The following is a 25,059-nucleotide window of genomic DNA, read 5'->3' on the forward strand; positions in this document are numbered from 1 at the left end:
TCAATTGCTTCTGGTTGCATTGAGAATAAAAGCCAAGCTCTACTTTACAAGACCCCTGCATGAGCTGATGCCTGCCTACCATCTGTGACCTTGTCTCCAGAGCTCAGCCTGTTTCAGCCACACAGGGTCCTCCTCCAGTTCCTGGAACAGACTCAGTGCAGTGCTCCCTCAGGGCCTTCATTTTGCTGTTCCCTCTCCTGGGGACACTATTCCCTCTCCTGGGGATTCTCTTTGCCCAGCCTGACCAGCTGCAGGTCATCCTTGGTCACCTGCTCTCAGGCAGTCTTTGGTCCCCTTATTTGAGTTGGGTAGTCCCCATCTCCTGATCCTCCAACCTCATCTCTCCCACCCCCTGTATTCTCTCGCATAGCACCCTGTTTAATTCCTTCATCGTTTTTATCACAACTTTATTTCTTGTTTGACTGTCCTGTCTATTATATCCCTAGCGGCTGATACAAAACAATTAAGCATATAGTGTTTAATAAATATTTGCATGAATTAATGAGCTAGTAAGTCAACTGTCTAGTCTAGAAGAAGAAGAAGAGCTTGTCTGATTGAGAGGCTAATTATTCTGGTGCATTTGGAAAAGAAAATTGGTAGCTAGATAAAAAGTAAAACTCATCTCTCAGTTAAGTGTGTCCAGGAAGAGGGGAAGGAATGGAGTGGGAGATAAAAGAACCGAGGAAGGGAATCGGCGTGGCAGGATTCATTTTGACACCCTTGTTTTTCCTGTTAATGTCTTCAGCCTTGACAACAGGAAGAGCATACCCCCCAAATCCCAGGCTTAGGCTTCTGCTGCTACTGGTTCCCAGGCAGCAATCAGAGGACAAGTTCAGGGTTGTACTAACCTCTTGACTTCCTTGTTCCAGTTGAAAAGCCTCATCTGTTTATTCTATAACAAATGGCTTACTAAACCCTAGGAGACAGGCCCTAGGGCTGATTTCCTGGAATGTTAAATTCCAGTAGCTTTTGAAAGCAGTAGAGACTGTTACTGTTGGCTCCATCCCAGAAAGGAGACGTGTAGTCAGGTGATTTTATTTCCTTTGATTTTTTCTAGCTTATGAAAACATCTCCCATGAGTATCCACCTCACTTTCTCTTCTAGCAGGCACAGCGGTTCTCTGAGGTGTAACTACCTAATTCTGGGAAAGCAGCAATGACGTCACAGGGACGGTCCTAACCATGGGGTCTGAAGGGCTGTCATGAGACCCCAGGGATTTAGTTTATTGGGCTAAGCTGAAGAAAATTCTGTGTTGCAGGGAGCAGGTGCTGAGATCCATGACCTCAGAAAATATGCCTGGTGCTCTCAGCTTTCTTGTCCTTCAATGTTTAGATTCAAAATAGAGACTTGAGGATGAGGAAAAAAAAATGATTTCTTTATTCCCATATTCATCCAAGATGAGGCCACGGTATTCTCCCAATGAATACTTGTTAAATAATTCCTCTATGCTTGGTACTGTGGTAAACCTAGATCAGCAGGGCCCAGTCTCTGCTCTCTAGAACCTGATTGTCTAATTGGGAAGATAACAAATAGCTCTAACACAAGGTGATTTAATTAAAATGAGATCTACCTTACCTTGGCTGGTGTGGCTCAGTTGGTTGGGCATCGTCCTGTGCACCAAAAGGTTGTTGGTTCAATTTCCAGTCAGGGCACATTCCCAAGTATCAGGCTCAATCCATGGTAGGGAGTGTGCAGGAGGCAGCCGATTGATGTTACACTCGCACATCAATGTTTCTCTCTCCCTCCCTCTCCCTTCAATAAACTACTCTACAGTGGTGCAGAAATTAGTTTAGAGGTTATCTACTCTTGTAAAGGATTTTGTCGTTTGAGTTCCTCTTTCCTCACCACCAGGTAAGCGAGGACTGGCTATAAATGCTCTTTCTCTATAGCGTCATAATTGAATCCTTGCACCGTGGAGGCTATCTCCTTGACAGCCTGTGCCTTTGGCCTGGGCAGGCACAGGAGGAAAGCTGGGTGGCTGCACTGTCCCCTCCTCTCCGGGGCTGGTGAAGACCCCAGCCCCCTCGGGCCCTCCTCCATCCCTAGGTTGAAAGATCTGTTCTACCGCTCCAGCAACCTTCAGTACTTCAAGCGGCTCATTCAGATCCCTCAGCTGCCTGAGGTAAGTGTACCTGGCCAGGACGCTCTTTTAGAGGCAGATCGAATGAATGACAAAGTTTGAGGATGTATCTTCCCTCTTCAGAACTCACCCAACTTCCTACGAGCCTCTGCGCTGTCGGAACACATCAGCCCTGTGGTGGTAATCCCAGCCGAGGCCTCGTCCCCTGACAGCGAGCCCGTCTTGGAGAAGGATGACCTCATGGACATGGATGCCTCCCAGCAGGTGAGGACCATTTGGGAGAGAAACGTGGCTCTTCCTGTTGACCCCAAGTGCTGGGAAAAGGCCAGGAAGGGCTCTGGTCACTGCCTTCTAACCCAGGCTGTAACCTAGACTGAGCACTCTGCCCTGTGGTCCCTGAGAGGGAACATAAGTAGATTTTAACCAAATTAAGATAAAACACATTATCATTAGGGCCCATTCTTAGGCGTCACTCCTTTGACCCCCCACCCAGCATTCTTTGGGTCTCTAACTTTGTTCTCAACCCTCTTTGGCCACTGCAGAGTTTATTTGACAACAAGTTTGATGACATCTTTGGCAGCTCGCTCAGCAGTGATCCCTTCAATTTCAACAGTCAGAACGGTGTGAACAAGGATGAGAAGTGAGTCCAAGCTGGGTTAATGTAGATGACACAGAAACTAAGTTAAGCCATGATCTGATTCGCCACACCTAACCAAAGAGGAATTCTTTATTTTTTTAAATATGTTTTTATTGATTTTAGAGAGAGGGAGAGAGAGAGAGAAACATTGCTGTGAGAAACATCGATTAGTTGTTTCCTGTAACCACCCCAACTGGGGACCTTTTGGTGCACAGGACGGCTCTCAACCAACCAAGCTACATCAGCCAGGACGAAAGAGGAATTCTTTTTTTTTTTTAAGCAAATTCTTTTTTTTTTTTAATATATTTTATTGATACTTTACAGAGAGGAAGGGAGAGGGATAGAGAGTTAGAAGCATCGATGAGAGAGAAACATCGATCAGCTGCCTCCTGCACACTCCCTACTGGGGATGTGCCCACAACCAAGGTACATGCCCTTGACCGGAATCGAACCTGGGACCCTTTAGTCTGCAGGCCGACGCTCTATCCACTGAGCCAAACCGGCCCCGGCGAAAGAGGAATTCTTAATGATGCTTGGGCTTCTTAGAGAATTGTCTTGACCTTCAAATATTGGCTCCTTTAATCCAAAGGAAAACCAAATGATGTTGAAATAACAGAGGACCCATGGGTGTTAGATCAGTATCTGGTAATACTGACGGTCTTAGAGTAAAATTTATGGAATTTCAAAGTATTGTCCCCAGATTAACACTAGTTTTTTTTGTTTTTAATCCTCATCCAAGGAGTGAGAATATTTTTTCCCATTGATTTCAGAGAGAGTGGAAGTGGGGCGGCGGGCGGGGGGCAAGAAACATTGATGTGAGACAGACACATCAATTGGTTGCCTCCCGCATGCGCCCTGACCAGGAGCAGGATCAGACCTGCAACCCAGGTACATGCCCTTGAGGGGGACTTGAACTGGCAAGCCTCCAGTGTGCAGGCCAGTGCTCTAACCACTGAGCATGCTGGCCAGGGCAACACCAGCTTTTAACTTCCTCCCCTGATCCCCCAGCTTGCATTTAAAAGGAGAGGGGTAGGAGCACAGTAGAAGCAAACTTGCTTTCTGTCTGTTCACAGGGGCCACTTAATTGATCAATTGTACCAAGAGATCAGTGTGCTGAAGGCACAGCTGGAAAACATGAAGGCTGAGGTATGAGTAGGTTCTGATCTGTTTCTGGGCTTCACCAGAGCAGGACAGATTTTAATATTAAATTTTCTTCACATCGATACTTGTTAGACCACATCTTAAAGGGGATTAATTAGTAGAAATGTCAAAGCCAGAGGACCTGGTCTTCCCATGGTCTCAATTTTAATGCATTTCTATTGTCCTGGCTTTGAGAATAGCATTGAAGCCAAGCTCCAGTGTCCCTCGGAGATAACCATGATCACCAAATGGCTGTGAAGTGTAGTGAGAAAGGCCTGTTCTCAAATGGTGATAAGAAGGCTTGACTTCCAACACTGATGGCTGTTTGCAGCAAATGGTGCTATAAATATACCTGCTCTTCAGACCCAGAGCTGGTCAGAGGCTTTATTCACTGGGACAGGTGAACATGTCTCCTTCCTGATTCCAGCTCATTCATTGCTGCTCCCAAGCCACTCTAACAGGACCAGAATACCCCCACCGTTGTCCCCTGTTGCTGCTGATTGGATGGCTTATAATGACCTCCAGGCTCAGCTCTCAGGAGGCCTTGGGAGTGGGCTTGTTAGGAAAACCTAGGTGTTTATTTGGTCCGTGCTGGACACATGGTAGGACCTGCTTCTCCGCCCAGCACACCTGACCCACAGCAGTGCGGCCACCAGGTGCGTTACCTAAGTCCCTCCCACAGAGCCAGCGTGCTGTCCTGCAGCTGAAGGGCCGCATCAGCGAGCTGGAGGCCGAGCTGGCAGAGCAGAAGCACCTGCGGCAGCAGGCGGCCGATGATAGCGAGTTCCTGCGGGCGGAGCTGGATGAACTCAAGAAGAAGCGAGAAGACACAGAGAAGGCGCAGCGGAGCCTGACGGAGATAGAAAGTGAGAAGCTGGTGGGGGTGGGGGTGGGGTGAGGGGTGGGCCAGGGAGATCAGGATGGAGGAGGAGGCAACGTGGCAGAGCCCCACCCTGCTTTGCATCTGTCCAGAGGAGCTCAGGAAGGCCAGCTCTTGCCACCAGTCAAAGTTCAGCCGGGAGCCCCGCAGGTGGAGCGCCTGTGTGAGGCACTGCTGAGAACACAGCACTGGGGACTACAGAAGGTGGCGGGGGTGCCTACCCCAGGAGCGTGGGTCTCCGTAGGAGAGAAAGAGCCCAAGAAATGACTTAAAGCAAAAACACTGATTAAGTAAATGCACGTGTGTAAATGCGCAGGAGGCATGAACTGGTGATTTGAGTCAGGTGAATTCTTTTTAAAAAAGATTTCCCCCAGGAGTTTAGGATTTTTGAGGGAGAAGAGATGTTTGCATTTGTGAAGAGAAATGAGGGTCTTCTGGGGACTCTGGCTTCCTGGAGGGCCGGTGGAGGGTCCTAGCTGGGTAGCGTCCTCACCATGGTCCTTGACCATACAGGGAAGGCCCAGGCCAATGAGCAGCGGTACAGCAAGCTGAAGGAGAAGTACAGTGAGCTGGTGCAGAACCACGCTGACCTGCTGCGGAAGGTAGGACCCGCAGCCTCCCACTCACCACGCATGGGCCCCGCACCACAGGGCAAGGAGCAGCTGGGGCCTCGCGGCGTCTCCGGGTCCCGCACCCCAACTAGTCTCCAGTGGGTCCCCACCATTTCTTGGGAACCTCAGCTTTCAGGCTCCCTTGCCTCGCATATCTTGAGCTCCACCTTAGATGCTAGCCCCATTTGCATTATCCCCCATTTTTATTTTTTCTTTAATATTTAAGAGTAGATATCTGCAGATGACAGCTTTCTTCTGGCTTCCCTCTGGGTAGGACAGTGATTTCTGTGTCCAGCTCTAGGCCACTCACGGTCTGAATGCTGCCATTTGTTCTAGAAGGAAGATGTCCTTTAAGCCCGTGATGAGCCACTTCAAGACAATGTTCTCCCCTTACAGAATGCGGAGGTGACCAAACAGGTGTCTGTGGCCAGACAAGCCCAGGTGGATTTGGAACGAGAGAAAAAAGAGATAGAGGATTCCTTCCAGCGCGTGAGCGAGCAGGCCCAGCGAAAAGTGAGTGGGAGGGAGACATACGTGGGGGCCATCCGAGTTGGAGGCAGGCCTTGATCAAAGACCTGTCGTCTTCTGCTCCATCGGTAGCTAGCTCTGTGGGTTGGAGCCCTGCGAGGTGCTACGAGAGGCTGTATAGAATAGATCATGGCTACCGAGGCACAAGGGTTAGAAGTGAGGCATGGACGCAAGCTGAATGAGGTTCAGCAGCAAAGGCCTTCCCGGGGAGAGCCCTCAGGAGAATCTGGAGTGAAAGCGCATGGATATCGGAGAGAGGAACGAGTGTTTACATGTGGGTCAGGGTGGGGTTGGCAGGCAGGTCCATTGGGAGGGATTTCACACTTCCTGTAACCCAGAGTAAAAAAATACATCTATCTAATCAAAACAAGAGTTTCACAAAGCAATACTTATCCTTACTATGTGATGGCATTTGGATAATTTGTTCTGCTATTTCATTTTTTTAATGTTAGCTGTGAATTTTACTAATGGGTTACAAGCCACTCTTTGAAAAACACCACTTAGAAATCAAAGAAGGGGAATCATTTTTAGATGGCAAGATTTCGCAATGTACCAGTGTTGGGATGCCTGAATTAAAGATCCACTTCTACTTTAATGAGTATTATGGGCTTAAGCATGGCACTCAGACAATGTCCTTTAAATCCCCCCCTTGACATTCCACTTGCTCAGAAGAAAAAATTTTGGTACACTCTGAGTTCTCACCTCCCCACTCCCCCTTTTTGCTGAGGTAATTTTGCATACAAAAGAGTACACAAATCTCATTTATAGCTCAGGGATTTTTTTTTTACGTGTTTATCCCTTGTAATCACCACCCAAATCAGGGTGCTCCTGCTTTTCTTCTCTTTCAGACTCAAGAACAGACGGAAGTACTAGAGAACTTGAAGCAAGAACTTGCCACCAGCAAACAGGAACTCCAGGTTGTCCAAGGCAGCCTGGAAATGGCTGCCCAGGTGAGCACCACCTTCTTTCTTCCCCTTCCTTATTCCTTCCCCTCTGGCTTTCATGTGGCTGTCACGGAGCCCCTGTCACCATGCAGCATATGGCCAACCTGGTCCCATCTGTGATCAGTGTGTACTCAGGGAAATGAAACTGGCAGGTTAAGAGATATCACCTTCTGTTCCTTGTGGCCTGGTGGTGGGTTTGGACTTCTGGGGAAGGGACAGTTTCATTCCTCCCAGCAGCTCCCTCTTTCCACTCGGTCGCCATTGCAGTCAGAAGGAAAATGGGTGACCCAGATTGCTGAACTGGAGAAGGAGCGGGGCCGTTTGGTGAATGCCATGGCTCGTCGAGAAGAGGAATTCTCTGCTCTTCAGGCACAGCTGGAAAACACCCAGCTCAAACTGTCCAGCACACAGGCAAGTAGCAGACACCCTTGGCTGACCATGTTCAACTTCACTCCTGGGCTTCAGCGGCATATCAGGAGGCTGGGGGCTGTGGGAGCGGTTTGGGGTCCCCAGCCTGATTGTGAAGGCATCTGTAGGAAGAGCCCCTGATGCCGGCATGCCCTGAGTCACCCACAGAGCAGACGAGGGAAAGCACAGCTCTCCTTTATTGTGTGAAAAAGGGGTGCACCTAGCACTCTCTCCCCAAGATTGGAGAATGGGTTGCAGTGACCCATTCCCATAGCCTTCTGTGCTCAGTGGCACACACTTTGGACAAAGAAAGCAACAACTTGAGTTAAGGCGCCAGGAGTCCCAGCTGTGTCACAGACGGATGCTGCTTGAAGGCTCTTATGGGGTCTGTGGCAGACTCTCACCTCCCTGGACCATTTCTAGGAATCTATGTGCCAGCTCGCAAAGGACCAACGGAAAATGCTTCTGGCAGAATCAAGGAAGGCGGCAGAGCAGGTGATACAAGAGGCCCTGAGGCAGCTTGAGGAACCCACTCTCCTCAGCTGTGCCGGATCTGCAGGTACTCTTCCTGGCTTGCAGGTGTTGAATCCTGATGGCATTAAATCCCATGTGACACTGAACTCAGGTTCTCAGCCTGGCTGCACGTCACAATTGCCTGGGCCCCAAGACCAGTTCAGTAGTAAGCTCTTTGGTGCAGGGCCTGGGCAGCAGTACTGCCTAAAGCCCCAGCTGTGATAACTACTGCTTTAGTCATGGATCACACCAATGCAATATCTACTGGGAGCTGAGCCTCGGTAACAATTCTAAAGGCCGGAAGGAGGAGGAGCAGACAGCCCTGTGTCTCAGGAGAAAAATGTGCTCTGAATTAAGGGGTGGTTGCTCATGAGCTTCAAGTCGAGACAGGGAGGCTTCAAAGTGTGGAGGGACAGAAACAGTAAAAGTCCTCACGTAGTCACAGGTATGAGCAGGGCCTGCTTGGCATGTACCAGATCCTAAGCAGTGGTTCTCAGCCTTCCTAATGCCGCGACCCTTTCATACAGTTCCTCATGTTGTGGTGACCCCCAACCATAAAATTATTTTCGTTGCTCCTTCATAACTGTAATTTTGCTACTGTTATGAATCGTAATGTAAATATCTGATATATGCAGGATGTATTTTCATTGTTCGCGACCCACAGGTTGAGAACCGCTGTAAGGGCTTGCGAGTAGAGCAGCCATCCGAGCTAGAGAAGCCCTCTGGGTGAGAGGAGAGAGCCTTTGTGCACAGTAGGAGAGCATCCAGGCCCATGGGATTTGAAGTCATAGCGATGAGCAGATCTCATTACAGCTCATTCTCAAGCAGAAAAGACATGTTGGCAAAGCAATGAGCGCTTCCATTGAAGCAGGAGGCAGATGAGAAGAAACGGCTAACAGCTGATTTTTATTATCACGTAGAAAGGTCTCGGTGTGGCGAAGTATGCAGCAAGGACTGTTATATCTTATTCAGCAGGGAACCCATCTGTAAGGAAACACAACAGTTACAAAGGAAGGAGCACACTGAGTACTAATGTGCTGAGGGAATGCCAGGAAGTGGGGCCGATGTGGGCAGATTCAGGGATGTTAGGAGCTAGCTTTTGAAAGAAGAGGAGAGACATGAACCATGGAGAAGAGAAGTGGGGAATGATAATAAAAACAGCTGATAATTTCCTGAGTGCTTTCTGTGTGCCTTGCACTGCTCTACGCGCTTTGTATGCCTTAGGCCAGCGAATCCTCGGAGTGATGCCAGAGGTGATGCTATCAGTTTTCTGTTTTCAGATGAGGAAGCACAGACAGCACGATATCACAGCCTAGGGGTCGAGCCACACCTAGGCCATGCGACCAAAGAGCCCGTGCTGTAACTCCTGTGACACAGTCTCCACACACCTGTGCACAGGGGCACAGCAGTGGGAATGACTGTTGTGTGTGGAGCACACGCACAGATTAGCCTGATGGGAGCCAAGGATCTGGGCTCAAGGTTAATGAGAGTCCAAGGGCCTTGAAAGACTTAACAGAAAAGCCTGGATTTGATACAATGGGCAGTAATGAGAAATGAGACGCAGAATCTGGGCTGGCAATGTGGTGGCCCTGGTTCTTGGCTAAAGACCAGGCAGGTTCAGAAACACAGCTTTTGAAGCTGCCATAAGAGAATCACGTACCAGAATAACCAACAAGCCTTTCTCCCTTCCCTCTTCTCAGGGCAGCTCCTGTAGGGCTGGGCCACTCACTAGGTAGGCTCATCCATCAAGTGACTTCACAGGGACAAATGAAGCAAGCTAGGACAACTCTCACTTTCACTTTGCCCTGTCTTTCCTCTCACAGATCACCTTCTCTCCACGGTCAAGTCCGTTTCCAGCTGTATTGAACAACTGGAAAAATGCTGGAGCCGGTATATTGCCTGCCCAGAAGGTAACAAAGGCAAAGGATAGGGTCTGTCACCAGTGATGGCAGGGCAGGGCTCAAAAATGCTTGAATGTGGAAACATGGGTTCCTATGCACCAAGCAAGGAGTGTGTACAACTCATAAAGCAGGGAGAGAGGAAAAATGAAAGTGGCTAAGTGGTTAGAGCATCAGCCCGTGCACCAAAGGGTCTTGGGTTGAATTCCCGGTCAAGGTCACATACCTGGGTTACAGGTTCAACTCCCAGCCCCAGTTGGGGTTCATGTGGGAGGCAACTGGTCGATGTCGGTCTGTCTCTCATTCCCTCTCCTTCCTACTCCCTCCCTCCTTTCCATTCTCTCTAAAAATCAATGGAAAAAAATACCCTCAGGTGAGGATTAACAAACAAAACAAAAAAAGAAAGAAAGAAAGCGATACCCCCTCAAGCAGGACTGAGAAACTTTCCTTTAAACTCCTGGCAGATATCAGTGGGCTTCTGCACTCAGTCACCCTCCTTGCCCACTTGACCAGCGACACCATTGTTCACGGCGGCACCACCTGCCTTAGAGCCCTGCCAGAGCCTGCCGACGGTGAGTACCAGAGCTGAGGGGCCACTCAGAGAAGCGGGGGGCAGAGGGCCTGTAAAAGTCTCTGTTGCCTTGCCTCTCCAGCACTGACCGAGGCCTGTAAGCAGTATGGCAAGGAAACCCTCCTCTATCTGGCTTTCCTGGAGGAAGAAAGAACCCTGGAGAACGTCGACAGCACAGCCCTGAGGAGCTTCCTCAGCAAGATCGCGGCCATCGGCGAGGTATTATCAGTATTATCTTTTGGGGAAAGTCATTGTTGCTCTTGGGTGTGAGTGCTGGTGATTTGCCAGGAAGTCGGTGAGCCAGTTCTAAGCCAGTTCTTTCTGCACTTTAAACTTGATTCTAGAAAGTGAGAGCGCTGAACAATTTGACCTCCTTGAATGACATTCCAGTTACATTTAATTCATTGGCTTTAATTAAGAATCTGCTCTGTGGTCATCATTAGGAAGTATCAAAGAAGAATAAGCTTGGTTTCTCTGTTTTCAAGGATTTTTATGTGGTTGGACAGGTAACACCTAAAATGGAGATAATGGCCCTAACCAGTTTGGCTCAGTGGATAGAGTGACAACCTGTGGACTGAAAGGTCCCAGGATTGATTCCGGTCAAGGGCATGTACCTTGGTTGTGGGCACATCTCCAGTAGGAGGTGTGCAAGAGGCGGCTGATCGATGTTTCTCTCTCATCGATGTTTATAACTCTCTATTGCTCTCCCTTCCTCTCTGTAAAAAAATCAATAAAATACATTAAAAAATAATAAAAATAAAATGGAGATAATGATATATTTATTCATTCAATAAAGATATAGTGAATATGTCCTATATACTGGGATTTGTGCTAGGTGTGGTTGTATAGGAACAAATAAAACATGGTCTCTAGAGGAAAGGAAAATAAAGAAAGCTGCAATTTCTATACAGTGCGATGAGAAGTGAAATAGAGTTCTATTTTGAGAGTACAGTACAAGGCAGCATTTAATTAATTTCTAAAATGTGTGGTGATAAGTTCAGGAAAGAAAGACATCAGGGCCAGAGTTCAGATCCTCATTTTCTCATTTGAGTGCTTTAAACAGCCTTCTGATTACTCTCTCTGCCTCGGGCCTCTTTTTTCTCTGCTCTCTTCCAAAAACAGAGACCTGACCAGGATTCCTCTAGTTTGATACCAAAAATCATATTTAATGTGACACACAAGGACCTCCAGAGTCTGGGCTTTATCCACCTTTCTGGGCCCCTCTTGCACTCTCCCTTCACCTTATAGTTGGTGGCTAGCACTGTGATGTGCCACTTACCTACTTCCCTACAATGAGTTCTCAGAAGTAGAGCCCATACCTTCTTCATATCGTATCCCTGGTCCCTGGCATAATATCTGGCAGGTGGTTAACACCCCACAAGTGTTTACTTAATTGAATATGGAGAGAGAGAGAGAGAGATCGAGCGAACAAACCAGATAAAAAGATGGATCGGATGGGGGAGGAATGTTCATATTGAGGAGAAATAAGCAATGAAGTGGAGACCCTTGAATGTCTGGATAAAGGAAGACTATGGAGAATGGTGAATTGCTAACCTCTGTTTCAATAGGGTGACATGATCATGATGACATTGGGTATTAAATTGGTGTGTCAGCCCAGGCAACATTAGCACAGTCTGCCTTTTGTTGAAGATAAAGCATCTTACCCCGTATGGTGCAGAATTGAGAAGTCAATATATGGGGCAAAGTATGTAGGACACCATGAAGAGATAAAAATTAAATTACTGAAAGCAAAGCAAAGTGTGATAGAAAGATCATGGGCAGTTTTCCTTCCTGGCACTAGGGCTTACCAGTTGTAGAGAATCTTCCCAGGACATGGAAAATGCTGAATAAAATTTGGGGGGGAAAAAAAGTTTGCAGTAACTATGTTTATTGTGACATGTTAAAGAAAGAACCTTTTTTAAAAAATGTTTTTTTATTGATTTCAGAGAGGAAGGGAGAGGGAGAAATAGAAACATCAATGATGAGAGAGAATCATTGATTGGCTGCCTCCTCTGCGTTGAGCCTGCAACCTGGGCATGTGCCCTTGACTGGAATGGAACCTGGGACCCTTCAGTCCACAGGCCGACGCTCTATCCATTGAGCCAAACCAGCTAGGGCTAAAGAACCTTTTAAAAGTTATTAAAAGCAAGACAAAGGAATAAGATAGTTTCAAATGTAAGCAGATATATTTGAAAAAGAACCATAGAACTTCTAGAAGTGAAAAATATAATCTTTGAAAGTAATAACTTTAAAATATATAGATTCATCAGCAAGTTAAAGCTGAAGAAAGAATTAGTGAACTGGAGGAATTATCTAAATATGGCACAGATTTTATAAGTTGGAATGTAATGGCTATTAGACTATTTAATCAGAGTTCCAGAAGATAACAGAAAGACTATGTTCTCCCCACCCCCAGCAACATATTGTTAATTCTATGCTTTTCCCAACATTCCTGTGTGTGAGGTTTATCCATTTGGATATGTTCATTTTCACTCCTCTGTTGTGCTCCATTGTGTGCATATTGCTTAATTTCTCTTATATCTGTTCTCTTGTGGATGCACATCAGGGTTATTTCCAGTTTGGGGCTATTATGAATGTGTCACTGTGATCATTCCTATACACATCTCCTAATGAATGAGTGCAATAATTTCTCTAGAGTTTATATACGTAGGAATCGAATTACTAGTTTATAGGATGAATTTCACACACAGTAGTAACTGCCTCATATGATTGCTGTGGGAGCAAAGTTAAATAAGGGGCAGGCTGTCTGGTTGGAAGACATTATCTACATTTCAAGAGGTTTTTAAAACACATCCCAAGCAGCAAACACGATCAGCTGTGCAGCTGTGGGGTTAGGGTCCAAGTAGCTGCAACTGAATGGCCTTGTGGGGTTAAGCAGGGTTGGCCTTCTGGAAGGAGATGGGTTCTGAGTGAAGCTAGAGGAGGTGGAACATGAGGTTCCAGAGTTCACATGGTAGAGAGTTCCAAGCAAGGCCTATAAGGGATGCCCCTCCATGGCTTGCAGAAATGTGCTATGTGGTGGGGCCCTCCTATCTTCTGCCATCATGTGGGGATTACAGGTCTGCCACTGGAGAAAAGAGAAGAGGTTAAAGAGCCATTTCAGCCCTTGTGATGTGTTCACAGGAGCTCCTGCCCAGAGGCCTGGACATCAAACAAGAGGAGCTAGGAGACCTGGTGGACAAGGAGATGGCTGCCACTTCAGCTGCCATTGAAACTGCTACAGCCAGAATAGAGGTATGGAGCCCTGGCCAATGTTCTCAGTGATAGAGCATCAGCCTGTGCAACAAAGGATTGTGGGTTTGATTTTTGGTCAAGGTCATGCACCTGGGTTGCAGATTCAGTCCTGGCCCTGGTCAGGGTGTGTGCAAGAGGCAACCAATTGATGTGTCTCTCTCATGTCAGTGTGTGTGTCTGTCTCTCTCTCTCTCTCTCTCTCTCTCTCTCTTTCTCTCTTTCTCTCTCCCTCTCTTCCACTGTCTAAAAATCAATGGAAAAAAATATCCTTGGGTGAGGATTAACAAAACAATAGAGGTATGGAAGTGTCTCAAGATCTAAAGTGATGCTCTTGCAGCTTCCCTTTGGCAACATGTCCTGTTAATTTATCTTAGTTGTTCATTAAGGCTTTAGAGGCTCCCTATAAAAATAAACCAAAACCAGAATATACCAGGATCTCTCAGGGGTAGAAAATGAGAAAGTCCTCACCACTAGAAGGTGAGCAATTTCCTCAAGGATCAACATACTTTGGTATCAGGCTATCTTGCATTCAAGTTCCAGATTGATTGACCACTTACTAACTGCATGACTTCCAGTAAGTTACATTAACCTCGCTAAGATTCTGATTTCCAAACCAATGACAATGCTTGTCTCGGAAAAGCTGAGTGGGCCCCATGGGTGCAAAGGTCACACATGGCCCACCTTGGAGAGAGTACCTGCCTGTAGGACCTGGTAGCAGCTGCCCCTCCCAGCAGGTGCCACAGCTCTCAGAGTTCTGTGCACACCAGCCTGGGTTCCAGAATGTCAAGACACTGACAGAGGCAGGCTGCTGCAGCTGCCCGCACTGAGTAGATCACAAGTTTACTCGTAGATTCTTTTCCTGATTCTCACAAGGATGTGGATGGGCTCTTCTAGGTTTGGATATCGGACCCAAAGTGTAGTGGGGCGCCAGTAGGTTCTCAGTACCTGTGACGTGTTAAAAACCCTGCTTCTCTTTAACAGGAGATGCTCAGCAAATCCCGAGAAGGAGACACGGGAGTCAAATTAGAGGTGAACGAAAGGTCAGTCTGAACAGCATGGTGGTGCGTAGGTGATCGGGGTCAGTCTTGCCTGCACTGGTTTATACTAATGAGAATAGAACACTAGCAGCCACAGGGAAAGGTTGAGTCTACTAATATGTAATTGTCAATAACAGTATTAATGATGGAGATAGTATCACTGTTGCATTACAGGGGGAAAGAAACCCCCAGGAGTCCTCACTTAGCTATTCCTTCTGAAGCAGACCCACAGTCCCAGCTCCTCACTCACCTGCCTTTCCTTTGGGGCTCATCCGGAGAGCATGGCCTGCCTTACTTCCCATTCCAAGGATGCCTGTGTTTAGGAATGAGAACGAGAACAGTTTTCCTCATTGGTATTAGTTCTGTATCCTCACCTTTTTTTTTTCCAGGATTCTTGGTTCATGTACCAGCCTAATGCAAGCTATTCAGGTCCTGATTGTGGCCTCGAAGGACCTCCAGCGAGAGATAGTGGAAAGTGGCCGGGTAAGCGTGGGTGAGGGCCCAGGAACAGGGAGAACAGACATTAGTCAGTCATTAGTTACAGATTCCCAGCTCACTGAGAGGCTAAGTTGACACTCATCCACATTCAGTGAGATCTATGTATGTTGCCTTCTCGCCCTGTGTGTCCATCTGAGGGCGCAGCTGCCGTCCCTGGGGATGTCAGCAGATGCCATGGGAAGAAGCTGGCACACTGCCAGGTCCCCAGAGAGCAGCCAGGCATAGCTTCCAGCTCCCGGCTCATTAACCCAGGCGACATCGTTGGAGCCTGCTGGGGAAACCAAGTGTGCATTGCAAGTCTGGGCCCTTGGAGGAGGAAGTGAGAGGTTTTGAAAACTAGGCAAATCGGAAGAATGAACCTGCTGCTGACTTTCACAGTGGGCTCTGCCGTGTCTCTTTCCAACAGCAGTCAACTTGCAGTGCTTCACAGGCTCACCCTCAGTCTTGTCTTGACATTGTCACTTGGATTTCCTCACTCCTTTGCTGGCATTATTGCCATCTTGTTTTTTTCTCACATCCCTAAAGTAGCTGCAACTCAAGAGACAAAGGTCCAGGGAGGGTTTATGAGCCTGAAAGCAATCATATAAGGAACAAAGCCATATCTGTTTTGGTGGTGCTTTTTATCAGTCTGAGAGATGTTGGTTTTGGTCCCCAAAATTAGAAAGAAGGACTGAGCAAGGAGTATCTGTAGAGTCTCAGACTATCAGGTACTTTCAAAGCATTAATACATTTTTTAAATCCAAGTAGAAATAGTTTTTTAAAATTATTCACTGTATACCCTCTTCTTTTGGCAAATCATGGAGAGCAGCTAGACTCCTCTGAAATTGTTATTCATAAATATGTGTGTGTGTATAAATATATATATATATATATATATATATATATATATATATATATTTACACACACACACACACACACACACACATATACATACAATTTGGAAGTATAATAAAAATGCCATGGGTTTTGGAATCAGAAGAGCCTAGGATTTACTTTCATTTATTTCCTGCATGACCTTGGGAAAAGTATTTTTGCCTCTCAAAACTTTATTTTTCTTATCTGTAAAATGGGAATAATAATGCTTGCCTCTCAGAGTGGCTGTGAAAATTTATATGAGGTAATATATATAAAAGCACCTGGCACACAGGAGGCACTCAATAAAAGGTAGCTATTATTATTTCTCACTTCCCTAGGGCACAGCATCTCCTAAAGAGTTTTATGCCAAGAATTCTCGATGGACAGAAGGACTCATCTCAGCCTCCAAAGCTGTGGGCTGGGGAGCCACTGTCATGGTGTAAGTGTCTTTGGGTCCCAAGGCTCCTCACCCACCCCCATTTCATTGGTCACTCCAGAGAAAAACTAAGTGAGGGGGGCGAGATATCCCCACTAGAAATAAACTGTTGATAAGGAAGTCAGTAGGACTAAAGTTTAAAAGGGAGACTGTGTCTCCTGGGGCAGCACAGGCAGGCTGTGCTCCCTGGCTGACAGGGTGAGGGGTTGGTCTAGAGGTGGGATCATAAGGGGTTGCAGCTGTGACTGCCACAGTGACATAATCCATGTTGTCCTTTCCTGACTGTCAGCGATGCAGCCGATCTGGTGGTACAAGGCAAAGGGAAGTTCGAGGAGCTGATGGTGTGTTCCCATGAAATTGCTGCTAGCACAGCCCAGCTTGTGGCTGCCTCCAAGGTAGGACCGGTGTAGGACTCCCTGGGACGCTGTGAGGCCTGGCTAGGGGAGAGATACTTGGACTCTGAAGCTGGATTCAAGAACAGATGATTTCTCCAGGGTCCAGGAGGGTTGGGTCCCAAATTAAAATTCTGACTCTCAAGGGTCCCCCTACCCCTCCCTCTCAAAGCCTTTCATCTGTCAGCAAGGAGCCCTTCCACCCAGCTCACCACACATGCTCCTCTTGGCTCTCCTCACCTTTGTTACAAGTGGCCTTTGAGGGTCCCAACTGTGCCGACCTCTGATAGGCAATCACAGCATTCCGAGAGCACTCAAATAAGGAATGAGTCAGAGCAGTCAGATGCTTGCCCGGCGCGGCCCAGAGCTTCCTCAGTCAATGTCTGCCTCTCCTCAAGACTCCAGATTTGAACCATTGCCCCAGCTAATCCTAATGCACCTTTTATATTAAAGATATGCCAGGAGCTGACCCCACAGGCAATGATTTCTGAGAAGTTGGTTGGTAACCGCAGTGGATCAGATATATTTGTCAAGAACCATCAACCCAACTTTTGACCACCACTCTATGTTATGTGAACCTAAATATGCTTGGTTCTGGCAGGTGAAAGCTGGTAAGGACAGCCCAAACCTGGCCCAGCTGCAGCAAGCCTCTCGCGGGGTGAACCAGGCCACCGCCGCGGTCGTGGCCTCAACCATTTCTGGCAAATCGCAGATTGAGGAAACAGGTAGCCTTTCAGAAGCAATACTTTTTTACCCATCCGATATAGCTGTTCTTCACAGTCTTCTCCATGAGCCCAGTTTCTCACAGTTCTGTTTCTAAATTCTCTTTTCATCTTTTACACAAATACTTATTTTCTCATAAGAAGGGTCACCACATGAGCGTGCTGTTTATTGCACTATAGTGACACACCTTTAAGTAGATTTTCCATTTAGTCATTTCTCTGAATTCAAAGAAATGCCTCTCCAGGCCTGGTTGTCTGGGGGGTGGAGGAGTGCGAGTTCTGATTCTGGTTACCCTGTCACTGTCTCCATCCCTTACCATGTGCACACGCGTGTTGATAAATGGCAAACCAAACATTTCAGCAGAACATTGGCATTGGCCACCTCCTCGGCGAGAGTCAGCCAGGGCTACTATTTGACAAGAACTTCTCATTTCCACCCTTGCAGACAACATGGACTTCTCAGGCATGACGCTGACCCAGATCAAACGCCAGGAGATGGATTCCCAGGTAGGAATTCCATTTCTAAGGTTAGCTGGTCTCTACTGCATATGATGTCAACCCCAAATATTCCCATGATGCGAAGCCAGTGAGCGAGAGACTTGGGAGGAAATGAACTCAGATGTACCATTCAGCCCAAGAATTAATGTAAGTGATGCTGAGAGAAACAGTGGAGGTCTCCAGCACCTACAACCGGGCCTGGGTTATATGATGGGTGTCAGCAAATATCTCTTGAATTAATAAATAAAATAACTAAAATTAATGAGGCATAAGAAGAGCCAGAGCCAACCTCTCTTTTAGTGAGATTGTGCCTGTACAGTAATAACTCTAAGTTGTACCAACCCCTCCAAGATGCCAGAACTATCATAATTGGTTCCTGCCTGAACTTCCAAGGAACCGGGATTGAAGGGTTATGACTAGATTGGAACACAATACAGATATGCCAGACATTAGAGTTGTTTTTAGATAGCAATTTATCAGAGGAAATTAAGTAAGTCCCACTCCCATTCAGGCATTTGGACTCTAAAGCACCATACATTTCTAGTAGAGGGTCCCGGGGAGAAGATCGATGGAATAGATGGATAATTGAGACGGTGGGGAAATTAGAACAGAGACAAGGTTGGAATTGAGACCTGGGTAAGCTATCGAATAATACGGAAGAAAACTGGAAGATGGAGAAAAGGGATTAAGTCAAAATAAGACAATTCTCAGATCACTGCTCAAAAGAAAATTCCACTTTCCCCACAGGTTAGGGTGCTAGAGCTAGAAAATGAACTGCAGAAGGAGCGTCAAAAACTGGGGGAGCTTCGAAAAAAGCACTACGAGCTTGCTGGTGTTGCTGAGGGCTGGGAAGAAGGTAAGCCTCTTGGAGGACCGGCACCAGCCTGCAGTGAAGGGGGTACTGTGATGAGGGCTTTCCCCTCGACGTTAACAGAATGAGGAGCCCATGGGTCAGTGACTTCCTCCTTCTCTGTACCCACAGAGCATGTTTTCAGTTGGAAACAATCTAAAAGCCCAAATTGTGAATTGAAAGCTTTTGTTGTCACCTTCCAAGACCTTAACGTTGACCGGCAGAGTGGCCACTCACCGTTTCCTTCCAGGCCCAGTTAGCCTGGTTCACCCCCCAGGAGTCTAGTCTCTGGCCAGCCTAGAATTGAATAGTAAATGAATGAATAGTGATCAGTGAAGATCCAGCATAGAGGGCAAGTGAATTACCAGGTTCTGACTGTCTAGAGCCAGTGATGGGCAGCAATGGCCAAAAGATAGGCAGGGTCAGGAGCTAGAAATGGCGTGGACTGAATACTGTTCGGCCACCAGCCCAGACACTTCGTTGCTCAGACTCTGTGAGTGCTGCTTTTCCGCATGTCCAAGGTGGCCACTTGTTCACCACCAAGCTTGCCGATTCTTGTCAGACGTGGCTGGCTGTGGTATATCCCAGTCATTCCTGGACCCTTCACGTAGGGACGAGGTGGTTATGATGATGATGTATTTTAGAGACCAACATGGTGGCAGTTTGGCTAACAATAGGTGCATGAAGGGCTGTGAAACATGAATGGCTGTTACTGTCTTTTAGAAACAGAAGCATCTCCGCCTGCACTGCAAGAAGTGGTAACCGAGAAGGAATAGAGCCGCCCTGATGCCCCACACGTCACAGTGTAAATCTTTGTTGCCTGTTTATGTGTGTATGTTATTCCCCAGCCACAGGCTAAACCCTTGGAGTCATAGTGGCAACCACACCACTCCCATTGTCCAGTGCTGAGGACCTGCATGGCCTTCCAAAGACTCCTCCACAGTGACACCCTTTGTGTTGGAACCCGTGATCTGTGTTCTTCCCCGCCTCCCTGGTGTCCAGAGAGGACGGGGAACGGGGCCACCCCCACAGAGAGGACCTCCCTCCCAGTCCCGCCTGCTATTTTAGCCCCAAACAATCAGTGTCCTTGTCCGAGGGGCTGTGGTGGTTATGGCTGAGAGCCTGGAGAGGGAAGAAGATCTTACGCTTTTTCTCTTCTGTTTTCTTCTCAGTCTTTTCCGTTTCATCACTTGCACAAACTTGTGAGCATCAGAGGGCTGGTGGATTCCAAACCAGGACACTACCCTGAGTCTGTGCACAGAGTCAGAAGAACAGCAGGCGTGTCCTGGCTGAGAATGCCGAGGCAATGCTTCCCCTCTTTTGGCAGTTCGTGGATTCCCACTGCTCCTTCCGGTGGTTGGTTGGGGGTTGGGGGTTTCTGTTTTCAAGTTTCACTCATATAGCCAACTCTCCCAAAGGGAATAGCTCTGAAGCTCTGAGCTCCTAGGAGCCCCTGACCACAGCAGTCAACAGCGATGGTGCTGCTCAGGCTTTACCTTGGTGCTCCCCATCAGCCTCCGTGCTTGGGTCCTGCTGAGTGTGGGACTCAAGGCCACTTCCCAAGGTCAGGTGGAGCTGCTGAGCCACAGCTTTCCTCCAAAGGCCGAAGTGGAGGGAGTGCCTTTCCCTCCTAAAGCTGGAGCCCAGTTGAAAGCCTCTGCCACCTTCATAAGTGAGAGGGCCACAGAAAGAGAGAAAGGAGGGTGCACGGCCCAGGTCTTCAGAAGACACCTTCCTTGGGAACTCCTTGTGAGCAGGCTGGAAAACCTTATCGCATGCTCGAACGGAACTGGTGAGAAAGCCACACCTCTTTTTCCAGAATGAATTTTCCTTGGCACCTCCCTTCAGATCCAGGCAGGGCCCTAAGAGGGAGCTTGTGAGAGGTTTTCAATTCTTTTCTCCAAATATCTGCCTGCCTTGGTATCCTCTTGAATCTGAAAAAGATAGTTCCATGTTCTACCTAATTGACAGACCCAGAAAATCAGGCAAACTTGCTCCCGGTAGGAAAGAACCCCGTGCTTGGTTTGGTACCTTTAATATTTATTACTAACCTCCGTTAAGCAGCAGCAGCAGCAGCCAACAGAAAGACGCTTGGTGCAATCAGGATTTCAGGTGTGACTATGGCAAGGCTTGTATTGCTGCCCTATACATCAGTCTTCAAGAATCGGAAGCAAGGCCAAGATGCCGTCCCCATCTGTAACCAGCTTGGATCACAAAGCAAGCAAGGTTCCTCAGAGCATCCAGGGCAGGGAAAACAAAAAAGGGGGACCGCTGGCTCTGACCCCTTCCCGACACATGTCCCGGGCCCTCGAGACCCTGTGGACAGGATGAGGGCACACTGATAGCCTCGTAGAGATGGGCAGCCAGATGGCACTTCTCCGCCTCCAGCCGGACTCCAGCATTTAAGTGGCCTTTTGATCTTGGACTGTGTCTTCCTTATCCAGAGCAACTCCTAGGCAGGAGCCAACAAGCACTTCCAGGACCTGTCCCAAAGGAACATTGTAAGTGTGGCTACAGGACAGGTTGTGAGACTCCTGCTTGATCACTGTGAATCAACCTCCCTCCTCCTATATACACCCCAGACTCCATCTCTGTGCATTTCTAAGTAGGGCATCCAAAATACTGTCTCCCTTGAGCTCAAATTATGAGATTCAGATGTGTGATCTCCACCCTGGGCTAAAAAGAGGGCTCAGCAGTAAAAATTGAGCACTTGTGTTTAATGCTTTTCCATCCAAGGCTCAGAAGGAGTGGTGTGTGGCGTCCCTGGCCCACTTGTGCCAATTAAGCCAATCAGTGTGCTCTCAATGTGGGTCAATATTTCCAAAGGTGGCTGGTCTTCATTTCCAGAATCTCGGCCAAACAGTTGTGCTCCAAATCACCAGTGGAGGGGAAATCTAGCATATTGGACCAGATTAGGACTCTTTGAAAAACACTCCCTCTAAAAAGAAGCCACAGTAATTTTTTGTTGTTTTTAATCCTCATCTGAGGATCTGTTAATTGATTTTAGAGAGAAGAAGAAGAAAGAGAGAGAGAGAGAAACACTGGGCACCTCTCGTGTACACCTTGAACAGGAATCAAACCCACCACCTTTCAGTGTATGAGACAGTGCTCCAACCAACAGCCACATTGGTCAGGGCGGGCACCACAGTAATTTTTAAAACTTCATGGGCTTAGCCAGTAATAAAACCATTAAGAACACACTTAAACAGGAGCACAGTCTCAATCAGTCTCACAGGAGGCAATACCTGTCAGATAATTACTTCATCATTGCTCAAATTAGAAGCTAGTCCATTCTCCAGCCAAAATCAAATTGGCCTATCTCGCTACTTCTAAAAATGAGTGTGTGGTACTTGGTGTGAAATACCTGATGAAAATGGAAATCATATCCTAAAGCTAAAAATGAACCTCACAGCCTTTTAGTCACTGAGCATCATTTAGTGTCTGGAGTCTCATGGGTCAGTGTAAATGGGTCATGACAAGAGAGGACAACAGCAAAATAATGGCTTAGGACTGACAAGAGGTTAAAATGCGGCCGAATCTGTTATGCAATCTAGTAATACGGTGCTCTAATACCATTAGAATAAGAGTGTGTATATAAACAAGGAAAAAGTGAAAAAGAACTATTTGTGGCATTACTAGTATTTATATCTGATCAAGGAGTTTAAATTGGACTATAATTGAGATTGATCCTTAGGATCGCACCTAAATATGAGTCCCCAGCCCTGTGGCTGGAAGAACCAAACATTGTCCAGGGCATCCTTTCTTGGAAGTGTTTGAGCTGCTGAGTCAGACACCAGGTCCCAGGGAGTCACAAGTGCATGTTGTTTCGTCAGGTTGGTAACACTTTGGCCTCGCTAAGAGGAGCTGGTTCTGAATTTGTACCCAGGACATACTCATTTTTTAGTCTAGAGCAGTGATTTTCAACCAGTGTGCATAATTTTAAAACATGCAATACCTGACTATTTAGTCAGGGGCACTGACCTCTTTTCCCTTAGATTGTCAAATAAAAAAATGAAAATTAAAGAAAAAGAAAATAGCCATCCAGTGTGAATGCCCTGTCTTGAACCATAAATACATAGGTCATATAATAGAGTTGCAACTTATTGGTCACGTTGCATAATAAGGTTGCATCCGATTGGTTAATTCTTGGCACCAGAAGTCCTTATATACAAGTAAGTATAGATACCTGATTTTTTTAAAAGTAGGTAATTGCTATTAATTTTTTAGTAAATCAAAATTATACCTTTTTTTGGCCAGATCAGCAAAAATTGTCTTTTTGGAGTGCTGCAGAATTTTAGTAGTTTATGTATGCCATGAGATGAAAAGGCTGAAAATCGCTGCTCCAGAGGGGTCCTCTGGCTCCACTTACCCTGGTCTTTAATAACTAAAGTTCTTGCTACCTTCTCCACCTTTCAAAGTCTCTGGAAATCCCTCCTGCCAACAAAAGCCTTTAATCCTGGCACTGGCCTTCCAATCAGATTGGCTTTGCCCTCTCTCTCTGCCATTCTCCGTCCTCCAGAGACTGCACTGCCTGTAGCATAGAACACCACCACAGGCCTGCCTGCCACCAACACAGCAAACTGGCGAGCTGTCTGCTGTTCAAGTCCTTTGTCTCCCGGGTCCAGACCAAATATGGGATCCGCAACCCACAGTGGTGGCCCAGCCTTTCTACCCCAGGAGCCAAAGCAACATGAAACAATTGCTTAGATGCTAGTGGGTCCGATTCTGAGAGTAGATAATTTTCAGACGTGTCTTTCAAGTGACCCTCAACTACCTCAGGTTTGAAGGCCCTAAATTAAGCTGATTTTTCATAGGGACAAACTGAGGGGTTCAGGTAATGTTGGTGATAACACAGTTGTCTCGAACTTATAACTCTTTCACACTTAGCTTTGCAGGGATGGAGTTGGGATTGTTTTTCTTTTCTGTGTTTAACCTTTCCCCCACGTTTCCATTAGAATAGTTCCTGTAAATGAATTTCATTTTTCACTGAGTGCCTACCTTCCCAGGGCAGGTAGCCACTGGCTTTTGTTCCCTTCCAATAATACTTTTATTATGGTATTAAGACCTTTCTTTGTATAATACATTGCATCTGTGTTTCCAATTTTTCAAATAAATATTTCAACCTGGCAATGAAAAGTAGCATTGATAACTGACCAAAGTGGTTTTGGGGTCTGGGGTTCCAGTTAAAAGCCTACGTTTATATCCTGGGGTTCATTTAATCCACTTAAGCTCTAGGAATGTGTCCATATTTTCTGAAGCATGGAACTATCGCATTTCCTTTGTTGTTGTAGAGAAACTCTAGTTTGTACCCCTTAAACATCTGTCCTCTCTGTACACTCCTGTCTCTGAAAAGGATCAAACAGTGCCAAAGTGGTCAGTACTGTAATTTGTCTAGAAGACCAGGTCTTGCCTAAAACCCGGGGTCTTAGGCTATAGATACACCCTTCTTCGTTTTTAAGATGCATAAGTAAACTGCTGCCTTAACATTGGATGGGACGAATTCTGCTCAGAGACAGAAGCTGCCAATCCTAAAAGGATTCAGAGCCAGCCAGCCAGTTACCAGAGGATTTTCAGAGGGAGCTGACAGAATGGGGCTGGTTGCATGGTGACCTTTCCCTGGCAGGATTGTCTGCTACCTCATGCTTGCCAGTGTGTTAAGCCAAGGGGATCTACAACGAGGGAGAGAGATGGGGAAGGCCTGGGGTTGGTAAGTAGGATAATTGCCCAAATGACATATCAAGCAAGTAGAGAATGAAGCAGTAATCAGAAGCTATAGAGTAAGTAGGTCATAGAACCTGGAAAAGGAAGGAAAATTATGTTGAAACTACCCAGTGGGGAAGATGATCTGGAGAGAGACAGAAGATGGGGAACATTGCCTATCATGGGCTCTTCTCCCTGCAGGAGGATGCAAAGGCAAGCCTGCTCCATGTGAAGCACCTGACGGACTGGGCACTTGGTCACAGCGCTCTTGCAGATCAAGTGTGAATCTGAGAGTCCAGGAAGCCGGGCAGAGGACGTCCTTGAGCACACAGGGCCCCATGCTTGGAAATATCGGGGGTGTGGGTCTGGCCTCAGCCAGCAGTGCCATCCAGGCAGATCCTTGCTCCTGTTCCAGATGTACTCGACCTTGACACCCCCTATACCTGCACATGGCCTTAGACCAGGTACCGCAAGGGCTCTGGTACTCATGCCTGAGTGGTCTTCCTGGGGTCCTGTGGCTTGCTCCCCAGTTCTAGGAAGGCAGCCTGGCTAGTTGGTTACTGGCTATTATAAGGAATCTTGAAATCAGGTCACCAGAATGATGC

General features: G+C 47.1%; 1 protein-coding gene across 2 annotated transcripts in view; it reads left to right on the plus strand.

Moving 5' to 3' along the window:
* HIP1 (huntingtin interacting protein 1) overlaps positions 1-22,781 on the plus strand; it is a 133,794-nt gene extending 111,013 nt beyond the window's left edge. Inside the window, exons 10-32 of one of the 2 annotated variants that reach the window (XM_036308945.1) lie at positions 2,047-2,122; positions 2,204-2,344; positions 2,623-2,720; positions 3,791-3,863; positions 4,540-4,723; positions 5,251-5,339; positions 5,745-5,861; positions 6,725-6,826; positions 7,088-7,231; positions 7,652-7,787; positions 9,565-9,651; positions 10,104-10,211; positions 10,293-10,429; positions 13,355-13,465; positions 14,447-14,505; positions 14,892-14,985; positions 16,195-16,295; positions 16,582-16,687; positions 17,286-17,409; positions 17,852-17,913; positions 18,652-18,760; positions 19,478-19,559; positions 19,927-22,781. In XM_036308945.1, the coding sequence (XP_036164838.1) occupies positions 2,047-2,122; positions 2,204-2,344; positions 2,623-2,720; positions 3,791-3,863; positions 4,540-4,723; positions 5,251-5,339; positions 5,745-5,861; positions 6,725-6,826; positions 7,088-7,231; positions 7,652-7,787; positions 9,565-9,651; positions 10,104-10,211; positions 10,293-10,429; positions 13,355-13,465; positions 14,447-14,505; positions 14,892-14,985; positions 16,195-16,295; positions 16,582-16,687; positions 17,286-17,409; positions 17,852-17,913; positions 18,652-18,760; positions 19,478-19,530 (2,311 nt within the window). In that variant the 3' untranslated portion in view covers positions 19,531-19,559; positions 19,927-22,781. The other variant, XM_036308946.1, reaches the window with a different exon arrangement.
* The last annotated feature ends 2,278 nt before the right edge of the window (positions 22,782-25,059 follow it).

The sequence above is a fragment of the Myotis myotis genome, unplaced genomic scaffold, assembly GCF_014108235.1.
Source record: "Myotis myotis isolate mMyoMyo1 unplaced genomic scaffold, mMyoMyo1.p scaffold_m19_p_5, whole genome shotgun sequence".
Taxonomy (NCBI): domain Eukaryota; kingdom Metazoa; phylum Chordata; class Mammalia; order Chiroptera; family Vespertilionidae; genus Myotis; species Myotis myotis.